The sequence below is a fragment of the Penicillium waksmanii genome (genome assembly GCF_028829765.1).
Source record: "Penicillium waksmanii strain IBT 27052 chromosome Unknown utg000008l:1.0-5622682.0:1.0-5626561.0, whole genome shotgun sequence".
NCBI classification, from domain to species: Eukaryota; Fungi; Ascomycota; class Eurotiomycetes; order Eurotiales; family Aspergillaceae; genus Penicillium; species Penicillium waksmanii.
Genome location: NW_026643254.1, coordinates 2,814,857 through 2,833,370, shown reverse-complemented (window position 1 = coordinate 2,833,370; position 18,514 = coordinate 2,814,857). Strand labels below are relative to the sequence as shown.

The following is an 18,514-nucleotide window of genomic DNA, read 5'->3' as shown; positions in this document are numbered from 1 at the left end:
GCGCTATTTGCAAGGAACGGAAAGCCGATAGAAGGGCCATAAACAAGGGAGGGGCAAAAGGGCAAACATTATCAATCATCCTTAGTCTTTTCTCTCCGTCTTTCCCTCGCATCTTCCATGATAAAGGACAAAATGTGAAGGAACAACTCGACTCGAGACAGGGTATATATGAACAAGATGGATCACACAAAACTCATTCAAGCAGCAACGTATTTCCCACCGACGAGCTGACGGACAGTTGGGAGTTCCTGCCAGCTAGCAGAGAGGGCCGGGCTCTGAGGCGCGGCATCGGAGAATGGATCGGCTTCCTTCGCGGACGCGTCAGAGACAGGTTGGCTGATTCCTAGTCGAGCACCGGTCTCATTGGTGCGGAGCTCGAACTTTGCCTCGACGTTACCCTTGCGAGGTCCCGGGGTAGAGGTGGAAAAGCGCACAAGGAACCTGCCCTCTTCGCCGGAGCCGGGTGGCTTCACCTCCAACTCAGGAATCCTCCAAGTGACCGTGGAAGTCTTGCGGCGGAAGCTGGCACCTGAGTTCGGGTGCATGACGGCGCTGCTCGCATGGGCGACTGATTCGCGCGGCTGCTTGGTTACCTCATCCTCAGTGGAGGTATCCAAGCCGACGGTCAACACGACGTTTTTCAGGACGATAGGCTCAGCAGACAGTGAGATGAACGCAGGGTTGAGGGAATAGAATATAATCGCGCTGGCTTGGAGCTCTTGCAGATTCCAGGCTGGCTTGAAGATAACTGGACAGTATGCTGATGGGTTATTGGGATCCAAGTGCAGCTGGTACTTGAAAGCTACCGTTGGGATTGGTCGAGTAATGCTGCCGAGCTGAATGTCGTATTCGCCGCGCTTCTCATCCGCGGTGTCTCCGTGAACAAAGTGCGGGTTGGCGGCAACCTTTTCCAACACTGGGAAATTCTCGAGACGGATTTTCAGGGCGTTTGCTGCGGTCCCTGGGATTGGGTTGTGGGCCAAAGCCAGTTCTCCAACTACCATAGATTTGGTCACGCTGCCTTCAGAGAACCATGCGCTGACTGTTTCGATGATGGATGCATTCAGACCAGGCTCATGGAGCTCAGGGTGAATGGTAGGGGCGGCCCCCTGGATTGTGTGCCCTGAGCGAATAGACGTGGTGTCTGACATAGCATGTTCCTCTGTCGCATTGCTAGGAGACGGGGCATGTCTGATCGGCGAGGACGGAGCGTATAGCTCTGGCGCGGCTTGGGTTGCTGTCGTTTCGGCGCTTGAGTTCGGAACGAATACTGTGTTTCGTACGTCACGACGGCCTCGAATGGTGCCTGCGTTCCGTCTCATCGGAGCCCGCTATGGAATGTATGAGTACGATGACTGTTGAGATTTTGGTGTCACGGAGTACTGCTTACCATGCGTAAGGTGTTCGCCATGTCATCCATTGCCCGCTGGGCCTGATTCTCATCCTCAAAGATAGGTTGATCCCGAATTGTCAAGTTCACACCAGAATCATCGAATCTGTGATTAGGGTTTCGTAAGTATAATGTCCTTAACCACAAAACAGGCTCTTGCATACCCTGATGCTTCTCTTTGCGCACGCGTTATCTCGTCGACGGTCGACGGCCGTTCAGTGAATCCTTCAGAATCAACGTGGGCCTGGGAATCCAGTCAGCAAAATTCTAAATCAATTCAGAGGGATGCCACGTACCTGAGTAGTGCCATTGCTAACTAGTCCAGCTTGGGCCTCTGGCGAAGTGCCATTCATAGTGGTTGGCTCTCGCTGGGAAATTGGAGCAGGCACAATGGCTTCCACCCCAGTGCGATCCTGTGAAACACTGGGATTCCGTGCTGATTCCTCGGTCAAGGCTGTTCCTGGTCGACCCGATGAAGTTGTTGGCGGCGATTCCGGGATTTGCATATCCCTGGCGGACTCGCTTCTCTTGAATGGACCAAATGGACTTCGGTACTTTTTCTCGGACTTCTTTTCATAACTTCCAGCTGATGGCCCGATCACACTTTTGCGACGATTCATCACGGTGCCGAGTCGCCTCAAGCCACCCAAAGGAGTATTCCTGGGCACTGCCTCGGGGGCTTCAACGCGGAAGTAAATTCATGTTAGTCACGTTTGACAAGAGTATAGATCGATTCAAGGGCATACCTGGGGGTGTTTGAAAAGCAGGGGTGGTCTCCGCTCTTGGGACAGGAGTTTGCACAGATTCCGATCGTTGGCTGGCCGCATCATCCTGAAAGCGAGGAGGCTCAAGTGGCTCAGTGACAGGTGTCGAAACTGCAGCCGGAGTGGCAGGGGCCACAGGAGGAGCTTCCGCCTGGGGTTGTTGTCTCCGCGATGGGACCGGCGAGAGAGGCGCCCTATCCCCAGCGTGTTTGGCAGCGAATGTCTTGATCTCATCGGCGGTCTCAACGTTAAGAAGAACATTTAGACAGCTTTCCGCGGCTTGCCGACCCCGCTCAACTTGGTCCACTTCATGTGTTTCAAGTTGTGTGAGGACATCGCGAAGATGGTTGAGTCGGCCCTCATCAGCGGCCTGAAGCTGCTCGTAAACAAATGGTGCGCGGGATTCCCATTGCTGGTTCATCTCTTCTGCTTCAGCCACCGCATTGGCTAGCTTGTCTGCGCCCTTCGTACCCTTGCCCTTAGCCTTGTCCACTTTCTTCTGCGCAGTTTCGACATTCTTGGCCAATCCAGCCAGGTTGCTCTGGATTCCAGACATGGAGTGCATGTCGCGATTCTTGCTGCTGTACTCCCTGAGGGGCCGTTCCACGTCCTCCTCAATCTTGTTCGCAAGGGTCTCGTGCGAGACGGCTAGGGTCTCGGTGGCGTTGATAATTCGTTGCCAGGGAATTTGGAATATACTATAAGACGATTAGCCACTCTAATTGCTACCAATCGGGCGACAATGTTCTCTCCAAGACGATTCCACTCACCCCAGTGCAGCGCCATTGTCCAGTTGGGGGCGATGCGCCAGCTTTCGCAAGCTCTGGGCGTAAACCTCTTCCAAGCGACGTCGTTCCTGTCGGATACAGGTCAGTATCACACCCCGCATATCCCAAGAATGTGAAATCGAATGGGATCTGGCGGAAACCAGACCTCGGCCGTCATACCTGGAGGAAGTCCGCGATATCCGTATGGATCTTGTTGATCACTCGAATGCGATCATTGAGGATGGTAGTTGCTTGATGAGGATGCAGAGTAGCCTAAGCCATTGGAAACGTTGTTTCCGCGGTCAGTGGGAATTCAGGTAGGACGAGGTTGAGCTCGATGAGGTTCGTGAGGAGACAAGCATACCAGCAGCGCCGGGTACTCCTGCCGAGAGAGCTCCATGGTATCGCGATCAAAATTGTGTACAGTCCACGAAGCGCATAATCAGATGAACGGGGGCACACAGGAAAGGAGCTTGGGAAGAGGATGCGGGGGAATCAATGAATGCGGGAATCATAGGGTGTCGCCGAGGGCGGACATGGGGATGGAATGACGATGGCCGGGAAGGGCGACCTTTGGGGCGGTGGCCAATCAGCGTGCCGCATCGTGTGACTCTCCTTCCCCGTTTTCTCCAGTCACATGATACCTTGTTACCAGCGTTAGTTACTACTAGTAGCTACACTTTAACTAACTACTGGTTACTACTCTCCTTCATCAACACAACATGGACTGGAAAAAAGCCCTAGGCTTTACGGATCGTCTCAGGACTATTCAGTCGCTGTCAGTCAATTGAGTCCCTATGACCCCAATTGTGTTCTGTGTTCGCAATTCTCATATTACCGTAGTACATCCGCCTATCAACAGTCATCTTCGTCGGCTGCCTTCACCGAGGCTCAAGCACAGGCCAGAAAATGTGAAACTGCGTTCTACGACCAGGCTACCTCCAAGGTCCGTTGTTTTACATTGAGAGACAGACAAACTTGAACTTCACACACTCATGTTGGGCTTCAGGAAGAGTATGACCATCTGTGCCAACAGGCCATCGATGAAGCAGAGATATCCAAATCTTCCACTCCGGCTACCATCAGCTCGGACCAACAACCAGATGCAGATACAGATGCAGATGCAGATGCATCATCATCTATAGACCCGTCGGCCGGTCAACAGTTCGGTCAATATGCATCATGCTTCCATCATTTTGATGGGCTTCATTCTACCATTTATAAGTCGACAGCCAAGGATGGCACAGTACGAGCCGTCAAAATCACCATCCCGCATCTCATGACAGCACCTCATGATGCGCCACGGGAGGCACGTCTACTTCGCGAAGCAAGCAGTGACAAGGTCATTCCGTTGATTGAGACCTTTACTCTCGATGGAGGTCGACTAGTGTTGGTCCTTCCTTTCTTGCGGTATGATTTTGAGCACCTGCTGCGACGAGATATGGTCACTGCGACGCAGACGCGACACATTCTGCACGATTTATTTCAGGCGCTTGCGCATGTTCACAAGCTCGGCATTATCCATCGGGATATCAAACCGTCTAATATTCTGATGGACTCACCCGAGGGCCCGGCCTACTTAGCCGACTTTGGTATCTCCTGGAAGGAAGGAGACCCGGGCTCCGAGCCGGCCGACCAGAAGATCACAGACGTGGGGACTACATCCTACCGTGCCCCCGAGATACTGTTTGGGTATAGGGGATATGGGACCGCGTTGGATCAGTGGTCCGCGGGCTGTGTCGTGGCAGAAGCTCTTGCGGTCGGGCACGGGCAGCTATTTGATTCCGGGCCCATTGGGAGTGACCTGTCGCTCATTTTCTCAATTTTCAAGGCACTGGGGACCCCTGATGAGCAAAGATGGCCTGTGAGAATGAACCCCATCACACCTATCGACAGGAGATGACGACTCGAAACTAACAGGAAGTATAGGAGATACACCAGTTGCCGGACTGGGGCAAGGTGGAGTTCCACCCGTTACCAAGTCAATCCTGGGACGAGATCCTACCGGGCACTTCTTCCAACGGGCGGGATCTGGTACGCCATTTGCTTTGTTATGAATCGCAGCAACGGTTTTCCGCTGAAGAGGTAAGCGACCGCGAGAGAGAAAGGTGGCTCGAGAACAGACGTTAATTTCAACAGGCCCTCCGACATCCTTACTTCTCCACACATTAATCTATGATGGGTTTTGAAACGCCCTCTCAGCCACAAAAATTAGATGGAGTGGCGGCCCCGTGCATCAGCCTCGCGAGCCAGGCACAGGCACAGACATTGCCGCATTGGCATTCATTTCCAGGGCTGAGGGTGGCAGGCAGTTACAGTCAAAATGGAATCCAAAGGGGGAGAGGATCGCCTTCGCCTCAGGCATTTAATTTAATTATGGGTCTTGGGAGCATCCACGCCATTAAAAATAACCACCATGCGAAGGCAGGAATGGATCGGATGGATGGGTGGGCATACGAGTTAGGAATGGGCCATCGCCTGTTGAATGTGATGAACGATGTGATTTGACACCGCTTGGAGAGCCGAGGGTTCGCCGGGAGGCCCGGAAATTAGCACTGCAGGGGACGGGGCAAATGATGATGGAGAGAGGACGGTGGTGAAACCGTAAGGAGTCCGTGCCCCGCGCAGGGTTCTTAGCGAAGCACGAGATGGGGGCCACGGGCCGGGGTATCATTGCATCTCATTGATCTCATCGCATCATTGTGTACTCCGTACGAGTACGGAGTACATGTGCATCGTGATGAAAGGGGATTGTGGCATTCCAGCCTCGATCGCAAAAAGCCGACCTGCGACCTGGATTCTGTAAAATGTATGTAGTGGATCCTCTCCTCCCCATCCCCAAGAAATCCCAATTCCAATCCAAATTTCCAGTGCGAGAGCAAACTAAAAATCGCCGAATGGCACTGGGTCTGCTGGGTCTCGGCCACCTCGTATTGGGGGTCCTCATTTCATATCTAGTGTTACCAGTGTTACCAATTGTTACCAGGTACCGTTAGATATTGGACCACTCATGGTAGCCATAATCCAAGATCTTCACTAAAATAGGTTAGCCTCGTATCGATAATACCAGTAAATACCGGGTCAGGGTCCCTCCCCGTTGCATACCCTACTCATCTGGGAACTCCGTTGGATCAAGAGAGAAGAGAGATGCGAGGTGAGCCGGACTCTTCCTTTTGGTCCTTTCCCTTTTTTCCCTTTACTTTCTCTCCCTCACCTTCTCTCCCCCCTCATTCATTCCCCTACGGCCTGGAAGTCGTTGTCCCTTCTTTTCTCTCGACTGGTTATCGGCGGCGCTCGATATCCGGTTGTCCATTCTTTCTATCCACATTCCACATAACGCGAGAGGTGTGCTTACTTACCACGGACGCGGTGCTCGGAATCGCCCGACTCGCGTTGGAATCCTGGCCTGGTCCCAGTTTCCTCTCTTTCTCTCCTTAGTAGCGATTGTCGCTTCAACTTCTACTGCTTCGCGATCGATATCAAGAAGCATCATCTTTCAACATGGTGCACGGGCATGCACACCACAACATCCACCGCCCCGCCCAGGCCCTCGCCGAGCGGGCTCTGGAGGGGGCGTTGGAGGAACGGGGATTCGGCGATGATGTGGTCTACGTTTACAAGACCTTGTCCCAGGACTTTGAAGGCGCGGTGGGGGGGTTTCAAGACAATGATGGGCGGTGACCATAATGACGACGATACTGCGACTGCGACTGCGACCAAGAATGGCAATCAGGGCGTTGGTGCTGCCGTGGCTGGTACTAAGACCACCGACAATGACAAGACCACTGCTACGGAGAAAACAGCAGCCAAGGAAACCAAGCATACCGAAGATAGCACCACCAAGGAAACCGAGAAGGATACCTCGACCAAGACCACTGCGAAGGAAACCGAAAAGACCAAGGATGCCACAAAGGCAGAGGCGACCAAGACCACCGAGGACAAATCCGCTACTCAAACCAATGCCGAGACGCACAAGACATCCTCCTTCATAACTTCTGCCAGCACTACCGCCGATCCTAGCACAGATATCAATGCTTTGGCCGCCACGTCAACTGCATCGGCTACAAACTCCGCTGCGAGTGCCTCGTCTACTGCCAGCGCTGCATCCGAGGGAATGTCCTCGGGTGCGAAGGCAGGTGTCGCCATTGGTGTTATCCTGGGTGTTGGTATTTTAGCCGCCTTGATCTTCTTCTTCATCCGCAAGAAGAAGAAGAGCAAGGAACTCGCTGAGCCTATGGATGAAAAGGCATTCAGTCACCCCCCTCCTCCGCCTCCTGTCAAGCCGTCGACTCCTTCGACGCCTCCGGTTCTTAACGTTCGGCCAATCACTCAATTCGCCCCGGATCTGAGCAACGGCGCCTCTTTCAACCCTGCCACTGCTACCGCAGCTGGTGCTGCAGTTGGTGCAGCTGCCGGTGCTGGAGCGGCTACTTCGCGTAACCTTACTGGCAACTCGCCTCCTCTCACTCCGCCCAAGTCTGCTAGTAGCAGCCAGAACCCCTTCAATGACCCCGTCAACCCTTTCAGTCCCGTTGATCAGACCTCTACTGCTAGTCCCACGGCTGCTGTTGGTGCTGGTGCTGCTGGTGCCGCGGCTGTTGGTGCCGTTGGCGCTGCAGCCATTGCTTCTCAAGGATCATCTAATGAGCAATCTCGTCGCCCCCTTTCATTTGAGTCTGACGCTCATTCTGTTCCTGGTACCTCCCCAAGCCCCGTCAGTGCCGACGGAGAGTCGGTCTCATCTGTTGCTATGGCTGCTGGTGGAGCTGCAGCAATTGGCGCTGCCGGTGCTGCCGGTGTTGCTGGTGCCGGTCCTGGCGCTGATAACGTTCACCGAGTTCAAATGGACTTCAATCCCTCAGCGGAGGATGAGATCGGTCTCCGTATCGGTACGCTGGTGCGAATGCTTCATGAATACGACGATGGATGGGTGAGTTTTTCCTGTTTAAATCCATTTCCTTAGAAATATGTACTAATCCCCTATTAAGGCTCTTTGTGTTCGCCTCGACCGTTCTCAGCAAGGAGTGGCGCCGCGATCCTGCCTTTCTGCGCGCCCTGTGAAGCCTCGCCCGCGTCCGCCCCCTGGTGCGGGCCCTGGCCCTGGCCCTCGCGGCCCGCCGATGGGTCCTGGCGGCCGCATGCCTCCCGGTCGATTCTACCCTGGAGATGCACGCCCTAGATCCCCTGGTGGTCCGGGATACGCTGGTCCACCACCCCAGCAGCGCCCTTACCCCGGAGGACCCCCTGCGGGATTCCCGGTTCCTCGTTCAATGTCCCCTGGTCCTCGTTCAATGTCCCCTGGTCCTCGCTCTATGTCCCCTGGTCCACGAGCCATGTCTCCGGGTCCACGATCAATGTCTCCAGGACCAGGACGACCTGGTCCACGTTCCATGTCGCCTGGTCATTCGGCCATGCCAGTACCTCGTTCCATGAGCCCTGGTCCCTACGGTCCTCCTGGCATGCAGCGTCCCGCCATGCCTGCTACCCAGCGCCAGCGCAGCAACAGTGCTGGTAATATTTCTCCACCCAACGTTGGCGCTGCTTTCCCTCCCAAGCCGAGTCCTTTAGCTGCAGGGCCTCCTGCCCCGGCGCCTACCAGTCAGCTCCCTGCCATTCCAGCCTCCGCGCCTCCCGCGAGCTCCTCCCCTCCCATCTCCCCTCAGGGATCCATCAACCGGAAACCTGTCGGTAGCCAGGAGGCCTAGGGTGTGCAACTCGTGAATGAGGGCTTGCCCAAGAACATAGACATAGCCTTGTCCTGACAACCTTCCCCGCTGGACGGAAACGAGCCTGCCTAGTACGACTCCGTGACGAACTTCCTACCCCTTACATACCACTGTCCATTTATGTTTTATTCTTCTATTTTCGTCGATCCCATCTTACCTGTGTCTTTAACCCGTCGTCGATGGCTTCCTGGCATTGGATATAATCGTGTCTCGAAGTTGATTACACTTGCTTACATGTCTGCCCTACGCTATTTCCCCCATCCCCTTTCTCTCCTACTCTTTACTTTTTTGGCTTCTGCATTTGAAGATTGTTCCTACGTCTTCTCCTTTCCTTGGATGGATCGTGATTGCGAATGACTCGGTGATGAGTTTGAATACCCTGGAACCTGTAACATTTTAAGGAGGATCTGCGAGGCCGTGTCTTGATAACTATCTAAAATTCTATAACTTATTCGATTGCAAAATTTCTGCTCTCTTGCTACTTGGTTGGCTGATATTTTGATAACCCGCAAAAATGCTTCATCACATTGGAATATTCATAAACCCGAACTAAAGTCATTTAATACCTATTTATAGTTTATAATAATGCGTAAATACATGCCCGAAAATAAAATAAGCTTATGCAATTCAATTGCCCATGCTTCATTCAAGGCCAAGTTCATGAAGGCCATATTCTATTTAAAGATGAGGCACCTTACCACTTGCCAGAAGCAGATTCACAATACTCATGATTCCCTCGCCGAGAATCAGACCCGACGCCAGAACAACGACAGTCGAAGAAGCCACGTCCGCCTTCTCAGCTATCTGCTCAGGAGAGCGGGATTGGTCCTGCGTGGAGTCTCCCTCTGCAGTGCCAGCACCAACCACAGCACCACTGGATTCAGGACGACTATTCGCGGGCGCTGCGTGCTTTCTTGCCCACCACCAAGCAATGATACCACCAATAGCTCGGGCAAGAGTGAAAGAAGGAACATTGAACATGCCCACCGCAACGGCGATTCCACCTGGAATCCAAGACCTCCAAGCCGGCGGTTGACCGTTGTGGGCAAAGGAAGGCGAAGCAGCGACGATACGCGCGGCTGTCAGTGCCACCCAGATAGATCCCGCAACGAAAGATGCCTGCCACGCCATCTCAGGAAGACCCTGGCCAGTTACGAGTCGCGCGGTGAATATCCAGACAAACGCTGTGGGTGTTTGGAACATGTCGCCGGGAACCTCGTAAACGTTTACGTACATCTTGTACACGGCCGTGGAAAGCACAGCGCCGACAACGCTGCCGATCATCTGGCCGTAGAATTGGGCTTTGGGACTTGCACCGAGGAGGTGGCCTGTTTTCAGGTCCTGCATCATGTCGCCGGCTTGGAGGGCGCCGGATTCGGAGACAGCGCCGGCGAGGAGGTTTGTTACTAACGCGGTTCGGCGGGAGAAGTGGGATGACGGTGTGGCGAGTGAGAAGAGGAGTTGGGTTAGTTTGCTGATGCCGGATACTGGGTTTAGATCTGTTTCGCCCAAAGCTCGTACGCCCATTATAGATAGGAGTACTGCGAGGAGGGTGGCTAGTGTTGATAGCCATGGGGATATGATGTCGCCGAAAGCGTAGTGCATGCAGACCACGTTCAGGATTAGGGTTAGTGGTAGCAGGATCATGACTGTGCGATTGGATATCAACTGCGAGGGTGGGGCATCCTCGTCTTCTGTTGTAGGTGTCACCCAGTGGGTGGCGTGGTCAGGGTCATTTTCATGGTCCTCTAACCGCAGTGGCTCATGATCTGAGTCCAGCGACGAGTAATCGATGTACGCATGATCGCCAGGGTGAAGTCTTAGAGCAATCCATCGAGCAAGTCGAGTTGAGCGGAGGTATGCCAGCCATGCAGGGGCACGATTGACCAATGGCTTAGCGACAAGCCATCCCAGGCTGACTAGAGAGTCAGCAAGCATGATAGCTAGCGAAATCCAAACGATCCAGGCTTTGCTTCCGTCTTCCCAGCTATCCACGGGTCCAGGTGCCCATCCACGAGCTTTGGCAAGTGGCGAGAGAATTCCCCAACCAATCACAGCTCCAAATAGCATGTGCATGCATGTTTCAGGTCCCATGATAATGCCTTGGCCAATATAAGCTGGTGATGGGTTGAGTGTCCATAGCCAATTATGGGCAATGCCCACTCCAAACAAGGGGATGTCACGGACGAATGGGACAAAATAGGAAAAGAGGGTCTGATCGAGTTAGTTCCGAGTGATCCAATAAATCAATGAGTGAGCATGAGTCTTACATAAACGCCAGATACTACAAATGCACCGATCAACAAGCGCATTTTGGACCGCCAATCCTTCTGGTCCTCTGTCTGGTCCTCGGTATCGGTATATTTAAGTAAATGGCCCGTCTCCTCCTCCCCATTGTGTTGATCAATTGATCTGGTTTCGCCATCCAGATCATTGCTTTGACGCTGCGCCGCTAGAGGAGACTTCTCGTCCTTCCCCGCACCATGCAAAACCCGTAGCATCAGGGCGGAGGCGGTACCACTTGGAAAGCGCAGCTTCTCCCGCACAATAACCTCCTTTCGCAGAGGTACGGCAAATACCACCCCGAACAAGCAGACCCCAAGACTCCAGACAACCAATTTGCCGAAGCTTAACCTCAGAGGTCCGCCCTCACCTTCCCCACCATCTCCAGCCGGTCCATCTTCACCGTCCTTCAGCAAAAACTCGAGAGCGGGAATCACACCTACAAAGCCGCATCCCAGCGGCATTGTACCAACTGCGCCTGCTACAGTCTGGATCAGGACATTCTCGATCGGCGTAAACGGGAACGACAGGTACTTGGTTAGGACCTTGAAGACCGAGAACCCGATCAAAGCAGAAGGCATAGCCATCGTACTGATCCATCCTGTCTGTAGACCAAAATATGTGTTTGAGAACGTAATAAGGGCTCCAATTATAAGGCCGACGATTAGTGAGCGTGGGGTGAAGCTCTGCGCGGAGGTGGTCGGGGTTCGTGGGATCGGCAGTACGTCTTCGATGGGCTCTGCTGGCTGGTCTGGCGATGGCGGCCGGTCAACAGGGCGATGCCGGGGCTCGGAGGCATAGCCTTCCATGCTGATGGTCTGGTAATTCATTGGCCGAGTAAATCCGTCATGAGGAGCGTTTGGAGGAGGAAGGAAGAAGTTGGGGAAGCTTGGTAATCCCCGGCCGCGATAAGATAGGTCACCTGACGTCACCCGGCCCTTGGGGAGTCTAAACCCTACTACCTTAAGATAGAAAGTAGTCAGGTACATAGTCGGTCTCCAGTAGCTATGGGCTATGGTACTCCAGTAGGTTCCGATTCGAAAGAGTTCCCGTGAAAAAGGCCTGCGCGACAAAGTCCAGCGCTTCTACAAAGCCAAAACTGTTAAGGACGGCTATGAGATGTGATCGATTAGCACTAAATTCGTCACTCCATATGAAGCGATAGGATTTCGAAAAGGGACCTGGTAGAATTAGGATATTGAGAGTCCTATTATATGAAAATCAGATATCTTTAAATACCATGAGGGAATTGAAAGGTCACACCTGGTTAGCTGAGAGCAATTATGACTGTCAGATCGCCTTGTGAGGTATATTTCTGGGAACTTATAAAAGCGAGACACTCGAGATAAGATCTATTTTAGGCTGGGTCTAGGTAATATTTTTAGACTACGAGTATCTAGCCTGGAGTTCTTGCTACAACAAGATTTCGAAGTTCTATATGTACCATGATGGCGAATGGCCTCTTCCAGTGCTTCTTGTCCGATCGGATAACTCCGCTTGACAGGCCCCACTCGGTAAGCAAGAACCGGGGACATTCCGCATTCTCTTCTCTGGATGCGCCAGGCAAATAACAGTAAGTCCAGCCCGAACCTACAGTACTCGGATCAGTTTCTATGACTCAGTGGCCACGAACGTGCGTTTCTCTTTGGCAGACCCCACCATAATCTTCAATAGGCACGAGAGCGAAGATTTGAGATACCCTGTCAAAGTCATTATTTTAACACCCTCTTTGAATACGGGGTCTCCTTCTGATTAGCTTGCTACGCCCCTCTTCGCATGTTTGACTCCTATCACAAGAACATGGACTCTGCGCCGACCATCCAGACTGCGCTCTTCACGTCTGCCGAGCTGCTTTCACAGCCATGGCTTTCCGATCTGACTCGGATGATCAACGCCAGCTATCTAGTTATGCACACAGAGAAAATTCAATTCTCACAAGACAAAATCAGATTGTTCTCCGATTCTGAACTCACGGAAGAACTTGGTTCTGATGGCTTCACCGCAGTTGCATTCGCGTCCAGTAGTCCCGACTCTCTCGAAGTGGTCGGCACGGCCAGCATGAAGCCATGGAAAGACGATGGACTGTGGGAATCCCATGATTATGAAGATTTCAGCGACGAATCAAGTGAAGATGTGGTCAATGCCAAAGTGGACCAGATCTTCCAAAAACATGCCTGTCCTGGGGACTATGAGCTCGCGGTCGTGGCCATTCCGCCCGATGCTCGATTCCGCGGGAGAGGAATGGCAGGACGTCTGGTGAAAGTTTGCGAAGACGAACTTTTACGCCGTCGAAGCGAGAATGGGAAGGGAAGTGTTCCAGCGCGGATTATGATCCGAGTGGCTAAAGAGAACTCCGGCGACTACTGGTTGAAGCAAGGCTTCAAGGTAGTGGGTAGTCAAAAGTGCCCAAAGGGTTTCTGGGATGCAGCAGAAGAATTTACCATGTGGGCAATGGTGCGTGAGCTGAGTCTCAAGTGATCTACGAATACGATTGGCAAAGGTATATGGAAAGCATCAACATTTCGCGACAATTATTTCCATTGATCGGTTAATACATAAAGGGGGATGTAATAGAAAGTGCCGAGAATGCCAGCTTCATTCAATCTTAACAGAACTCTCCTACTTGGAGCCGTTCTTCTTGGTGGTCTCTGGGGTCACCACCACTCTGCCACCGGGTTCGAGAACCCCAGACCGATCAATGAGCGCCCGCGCCCGGATATAGGGGTCGATCTTCCAGTAGTTCTGTCTGAACTCCTCGACGACGGTGCTCCGTCGCACCTTCAGTTCTTCCACCTTTATGGCATCCTGTTTGCCCTCTGCATACGTAGTAGCCGAGATCCATGCAGCTGTTGACGCGAGTAGCTTGATGCCGATCATCAGTCTCTCATACATGATCTCATCACTAGTAGACTTGTCTTTCATTATTTCGTTCTCATCTTCCTTGGGCTCGACATATTTGTATTCCCAGTCTTCGTCGCCAGCGAGCTCCCTCGGGATCTGGTCGCGGGAAATATACTTGTCCAAGTCCTTGACAGATTTGGTAAAGTGCACCTTGGAGGCGACAACTGGGTCCATCCAGCCATGGATGAGTCTCCAGATACCTTTGATATGTGAGATCCTGATTGTTTAAAAGATAACAAAATGGGTACTGGCTTACCTGAGAAAATCCAAGGTGCATTATGAATCAGCAGCTGACCCAATGATTCTGGATAATTTGCTTCAAAACACTTAATAATAAACTTGACTGGTTGGTACTCCTATCAGTAGAAGTCAGTTCATTTGCTTCTCGACCTTCTTTTACAAGAACATACCATGTTCGACAAGCCAAATCCTGTCATGTCGAAGACAATCGTCTATAGAGCTGTCAGTTTCTTGTCCAAGTATGCTTCTCTATGGCAGTAACATACTCCTGTCTCGACGGGCGGGACCACAATTAGTCGAGTTGACTCGATAACATGAACAATGTATCTCTCAAGGACCTCTTCACTTTGAGCCCCAGGCTTGTGGATCTTGACTCGCACATAGTTGACCGGTCGGCCCTGTCTATCGAAGCCGTGCAAAAAGCTCTTGCCAGTCTTCAACTGCGCAATGAAATCATTACCTTCCTTCTTTTCCTTGGTGGATAGCTTGTCATCGCGAGATTGCTCAAGAGCATACAACTCTCCTTTAGGCAGTATATCATCGTCAACCTCCATCTCCTTTCTCCACAAGATATTGGTTGCCAACATTGTGAAAGCTTTTCCAACATCCCACTTTCTGGCTCGTAGGAAACGAAGCAATAAGCTGTCGGGATGTTCCTGTTTCGCCATCTTCAGGATAGCGAAGCACATATCCTGGGGTGTCAATTTTGCAAGGATCTTTCCCATGGACTGAATTTCCGAATCACTGACACCTGACTTGCGCAGTTGATCGAAAACAACGGAAAAATGCTCTGGTAAAACCTTCCGAGTCGCCATTTCCTCCTTAATGTTTTTCTGGGCATCACCATTGCTCATTAGGTCTTCCACTTTGTCGAGCGTCTTTTGCTCTTGGTTTTCGCCATTGGTCTCTTCTGTAGTACTGGCACCATTGGTAGTACCATTGGTGCCGTTTGTGCCATTTGACTGGTGTGTATCGTCGGCGTCATCTCCCTTTAGGGCACTAAGGATGGCATCGACAGTAGGCTCCTTGATTTTCTCAAAAACTTCGAATAGCTTGCTTGGCGAGCCCTTTGGGATTGGTACGTCGTATATCTTAGAGAGAACAGAAGAGATAGAGGTGAACAGGATGATCCATAGTTCACGCAGCTTTACATCTTGGTCGGGTGTCAGGTTCCCGACATACCCGGTTGACAAATCGGGTGTGACGGTCATGGTGTATCTTGGATAGATTGTAGAGCAATTGAAAAGAGAGCCCCGGATTTTTGATTGTAATCAAAAAATAGTAATCATATATACTCTCGAGGGCCCAATTTTGAGTTATAACTGGACCCTGTTTCATACTGGAGTGGCCCGGCCCACATGAACGAAACAGCCTGAAATTAGGGCTGCCTCGGCCAGCCCCTCTTGAACGAGATCACAGGGGCGCCGGTCCTTGCTACCTCGGTGCTGGCGCCGGTAGATCATCTGTCAATACCGAGACATCCTGGAATACCATTCGCTCAATCTATGAACACGAACCGATCAACCCTGTTGAGGGGCCCCCAGCGGTCCCCTTGCAATGTGGAGTTCCCCATTATTGGAGTGCGGGGACAGGGAGAGTGCGTCCCAAGGATGATGATCTCCCAATATCAAGCTGACGCACTGACAGTATTGCACGTGGATCGAGTTCCCCTACTCGTATACTTTCAACCTCTTACAGTAAATTCTTTGAAGGTGCTTCCCTAAGCATATGTAATGCACGAGTCGCCTACGATACCGAGCTTGCTCTCGTGAATTTCCGAAGATAAGAAAGATTAAGGGGAACCAGTCGAATTACGTCGAGGAGAAGTTGACTGTTGCAAAATGATAATGCCAATTTCGATTCTCTCATTAATAACATAAGGGTTCATCTCATTAGCCTGTCTAGCACACTATACTACTCCCAGCCTTCCAATTTGGTCAACTTCAAATGCATACCCTCAATAGGCTGACTCGTCAGAGTTCCCCCATATGTAATCTTCTGCTCGGGCTCTTTCAATTGAAGTTGATACTTCCCAAAAAGGCCCGCGACCGCACATCGAAATTCTGCCTTCGCAAAATCCTTGCCGATGCACGCGCGTGGCCCATGGAGAAACGTAATCTGAGCAAAATTCGTCGACGCACCACCGTGCTTGTTCGGAGACTTTTTTCCTGTCTCGGAGTCAGTGTCGATCCATCGCTCCGGAAGGAACTGGTCTGCGTTCTCGCCCCAGAATTCGTAGCTGCGGTTGACGGCCTGGGGGCATAAAGCGATGGTCGTGCCTTTGGGTATTCTCTTGCCCGCGATTGTGGTCTCTCGAATCGCTTCGCGACCAGTCATTGGGACCGTGGGTAGAGTCTTAGAACTTCTTGGCAGACGCCGTTGAGATAGGGCATTCCTTCAAGATCTTGCCATGAAACGGAAGCATCTGGAGAAGGAATCGTATCGCGGATTTCCTGTCGGAGATGGTCTTGGATGTGCGGCTCGATGCTGAGGTGGTAACAGCACCAAGTGAGAGCACCGGCCGTCGTCTCATGCTGTAATAGGACTGTTAGTTATCGATGACTCTATTTCGGCTAGAAAAATTGGGGAGAAATACCCCAGCTGCTAGAATTGTGAGCATTTGATCCACCAGTTCGTTATCGGTGAACTCTCCACCTCGCATCATTGTACCCAAAATGTCACCTTCGATGTTCTTATCCTGGTTTTTCTCCAAGGCAAGCTGTTTTCTCTTTTCTTGAAGAATGTCGTGAAATACCGTTCGCAAATAGCCTACCTTGCGCGGAAGCACAATATTTGCTTTGCAGGGGATGCTTTTCACAAGCCACTGAGGCAATATGATAGACACCGCAAACAAGAACAGTAAATCAACAGATGGCTTTAAAATTGCTGTAAAGTTTTGCGATATAGGGTCGTTTTCGTTCTCAAGTGACTGAAAGTCTCGTCCGATGGCCGCAGGGCCAATTATATCCAAAGTCAAGCGACTAGTGAAGTTGCGATTCGGTCAGTTACGCGCTTCTCAGGAATACTTCTCATCGTATTATATGCGAGGTCTACTTACTTTGCCCATCCACCGATTTCAACAAACCCAGCCTGTCCTGACTTTTCGCCAGGCGCAGGGTCAAGTCTGATTGCCTTCTCCAACTGAGAAAGAAACATTTGGGTCTTGCTCCACATCAAGGGGTACATGCTGCGGATATTCTTGATTGTGAAAGCTGGGGTGACGGCCTTGCGCTGCGCACGATGCACATCTCCTTCAGAGAGAATGAGCCCATAACCCAAGCCACGGGCAAGGAAAGCCCGACCACCTGGAGGCTTCACGAAGTCATAACTGTTCGTATGCAAGACATCCATCAATGCTCGGTGGTTGGTGGCGACCAAAAAGCTAAAGTTCAAGGCCTCGCGGAAGTGAATAAGGCCTTCGTTAGGTATAGTTCGTAGCCATTCGACAGCAATCTTGCCACGAGGATGGCGCAGAAACACCTTCGCACCAATCAGAGGACCCTAATAGGCAAGGAATGGTTAGCTGTGATATTATATTGACTTTCCCTAGATAGTTCCATACGTGTACAGTTGGCAAGTGCCTCAATGGGTTTAGGAAGAATGGCCATATGAAAACATTCCATATAAACATTAAGACAAAATTGACCGATAATGCGTAAGCAAAAATAGTCGCTGGTCGGTTCATGGTTATACCAATGGACATGATGAGGAGAGTCTCGACAATGGTAGAAGGGACCAGAAGAACGAGACGTTCTTTTGCAGTAGACATTTTGTACTACTTCCAAGGTTTGAGTGATATGCTCTAACGAAGTACTTCGGACTCAATTTGTCTTTAACTTGAATTTGTTTGAAGTTCAAGTTTCTAGTCGAGCTGATCCTTGAATCTATACTAGCCCCGGAGTAATTCAACCTGCTCAACTTGAAATATATAACAATCTATGGTGCTCACATGCTGTCACAACGTACTATTCCACAGATGACAGTGATGTCCCAATTTAAGTTTATGAGGACAATGATTTATTCTGCCTAGGTGTATTCTCTTAGCTACAGCTATTTGATGTGCATCGAATACACCGTCTCTACGCGTTACTGGCCCCGGATTCACATGGAAAACCGCTCCAATGGTCGATCTGAAATGCGGGGAACGCCCTTAGCGCGTCCCAACAGATTCAGAATTCGAATCGTGGTTTGCAGTAACGTCACAACGTAGGGGATTCTGGAGCGGAGTGAGGCGAAAATCACATGTTAGCACGTACAGCTTACCTTCTTGGGCATAGAGGGCATCAAAGCCAGCTAAACGAGCCCCAGCGTGTGGACTTCCCTAGATAGGAAGTAGAGGGCCTGATCTGAAAGTCCAGCGGCTAGAATTGTGCTCCGTACATGAGCGGAATATTCCTGCAGCGGAATTTCTTGCAGGCAACATCTTTTCTCTTCTTCATACGA

General features: G+C 51.4%; 7 protein-coding genes across 7 annotated transcripts; 3 read left to right on the top strand and 4 right to left on the bottom strand.

Annotated features, from left to right (window-relative positions):
* Positions 1-197: 197 nt before the first annotated feature.
* On the bottom strand, positions 198-3,321 carry N7481_009369 (uncharacterized protein; the record flags this gene model as incomplete). The annotated part of the gene is made up of 8 exons (XM_057268588.1): positions 198-1,331; positions 1,391-1,496; positions 1,555-1,634; positions 1,687-2,069; positions 2,137-2,852; positions 2,925-3,010; positions 3,102-3,194; positions 3,286-3,321. The coding sequence occupies 8 exons, from the start codon at positions 3,319-3,321 to the stop codon at positions 198-200; spliced, it is 2,634 nt and encodes an 877-aa protein (XP_057119265.1).
* A 322-nt stretch (positions 3,322-3,643) lies between these two features.
* Positions 3,644-5,093, top strand: N7481_009368 (putative cell division protein kinase (Ctk1); the record flags this gene model as incomplete). The annotated part of the gene is made up of 5 exons (XM_057268587.1): positions 3,644-3,699; positions 3,765-3,867; positions 3,931-4,785; positions 4,851-5,006; positions 5,061-5,093. The coding sequence occupies 5 exons, from the start codon at positions 3,644-3,646 to the stop codon at positions 5,091-5,093; spliced, it is 1,203 nt and encodes a 400-aa protein (XP_057119264.1).
* Positions 5,094-6,422: 1,329 nt separating this feature from the next.
* Positions 6,423-8,626, top strand: N7481_009367 (SH3 domain protein; the record flags this gene model as incomplete). Its single annotated transcript, XM_057268586.1, has 3 exons — positions 6,423-6,569; positions 6,643-7,851; positions 7,910-8,626. The coding sequence occupies 3 exons, from the start codon at positions 6,423-6,425 to the stop codon at positions 8,624-8,626; spliced, it is 2,073 nt and encodes a 690-aa protein (XP_057119263.1).
* Positions 8,627-9,325: 699 nt separating this feature from the next.
* On the bottom strand, positions 9,326-11,760 carry N7481_009366 (OPT family oligopeptide transporter; the record flags this gene model as incomplete). Its single annotated transcript, XM_057268585.1, has 2 exons — positions 9,326-10,861; positions 10,918-11,760. 2 exons carry the CDS (start codon positions 11,758-11,760, stop codon positions 9,326-9,328), a joined length of 2,379 nt encoding a protein of 792 aa, XP_057119262.1.
* A 970-nt stretch (positions 11,761-12,730) lies between these two features.
* On the top strand, positions 12,731-13,408 carry N7481_009365 (uncharacterized protein; the record flags this gene model as incomplete). The annotated part of the gene is made up of 1 exon (XM_057268584.1): positions 12,731-13,408. The coding sequence occupies one exon, from the start codon at positions 12,731-12,733 to the stop codon at positions 13,406-13,408; it is 678 nt and encodes a 225-aa protein (XP_057119261.1).
* Positions 13,409-13,549: 141 nt separating this feature from the next.
* Positions 13,550-15,282, bottom strand: N7481_009364 (CRAL-TRIO domain-containing protein; the record flags this gene model as incomplete). The annotated part of the gene is made up of 4 exons (XM_057268583.1): positions 13,550-14,031; positions 14,088-14,187; positions 14,242-14,283; positions 14,338-15,282. 4 exons carry the CDS (start codon positions 15,280-15,282, stop codon positions 13,550-13,552), a joined length of 1,569 nt encoding a protein of 522 aa, XP_057119260.1.
* Positions 15,283-15,985: 703 nt separating this feature from the next.
* On the bottom strand, positions 15,986-17,840 carry N7481_009363 (uncharacterized protein; the record flags this gene model as incomplete). Its single annotated transcript, XM_057268582.1, has 5 exons — positions 15,986-16,324; positions 16,447-16,605; positions 16,668-17,052; positions 17,130-17,572; positions 17,634-17,840. The coding sequence occupies 5 exons, from the start codon at positions 17,838-17,840 to the stop codon at positions 15,986-15,988; spliced, it is 1,533 nt and encodes a 510-aa protein (XP_057119259.1).
* Between the last annotated feature and the right edge of the window lie 674 nt (positions 17,841-18,514).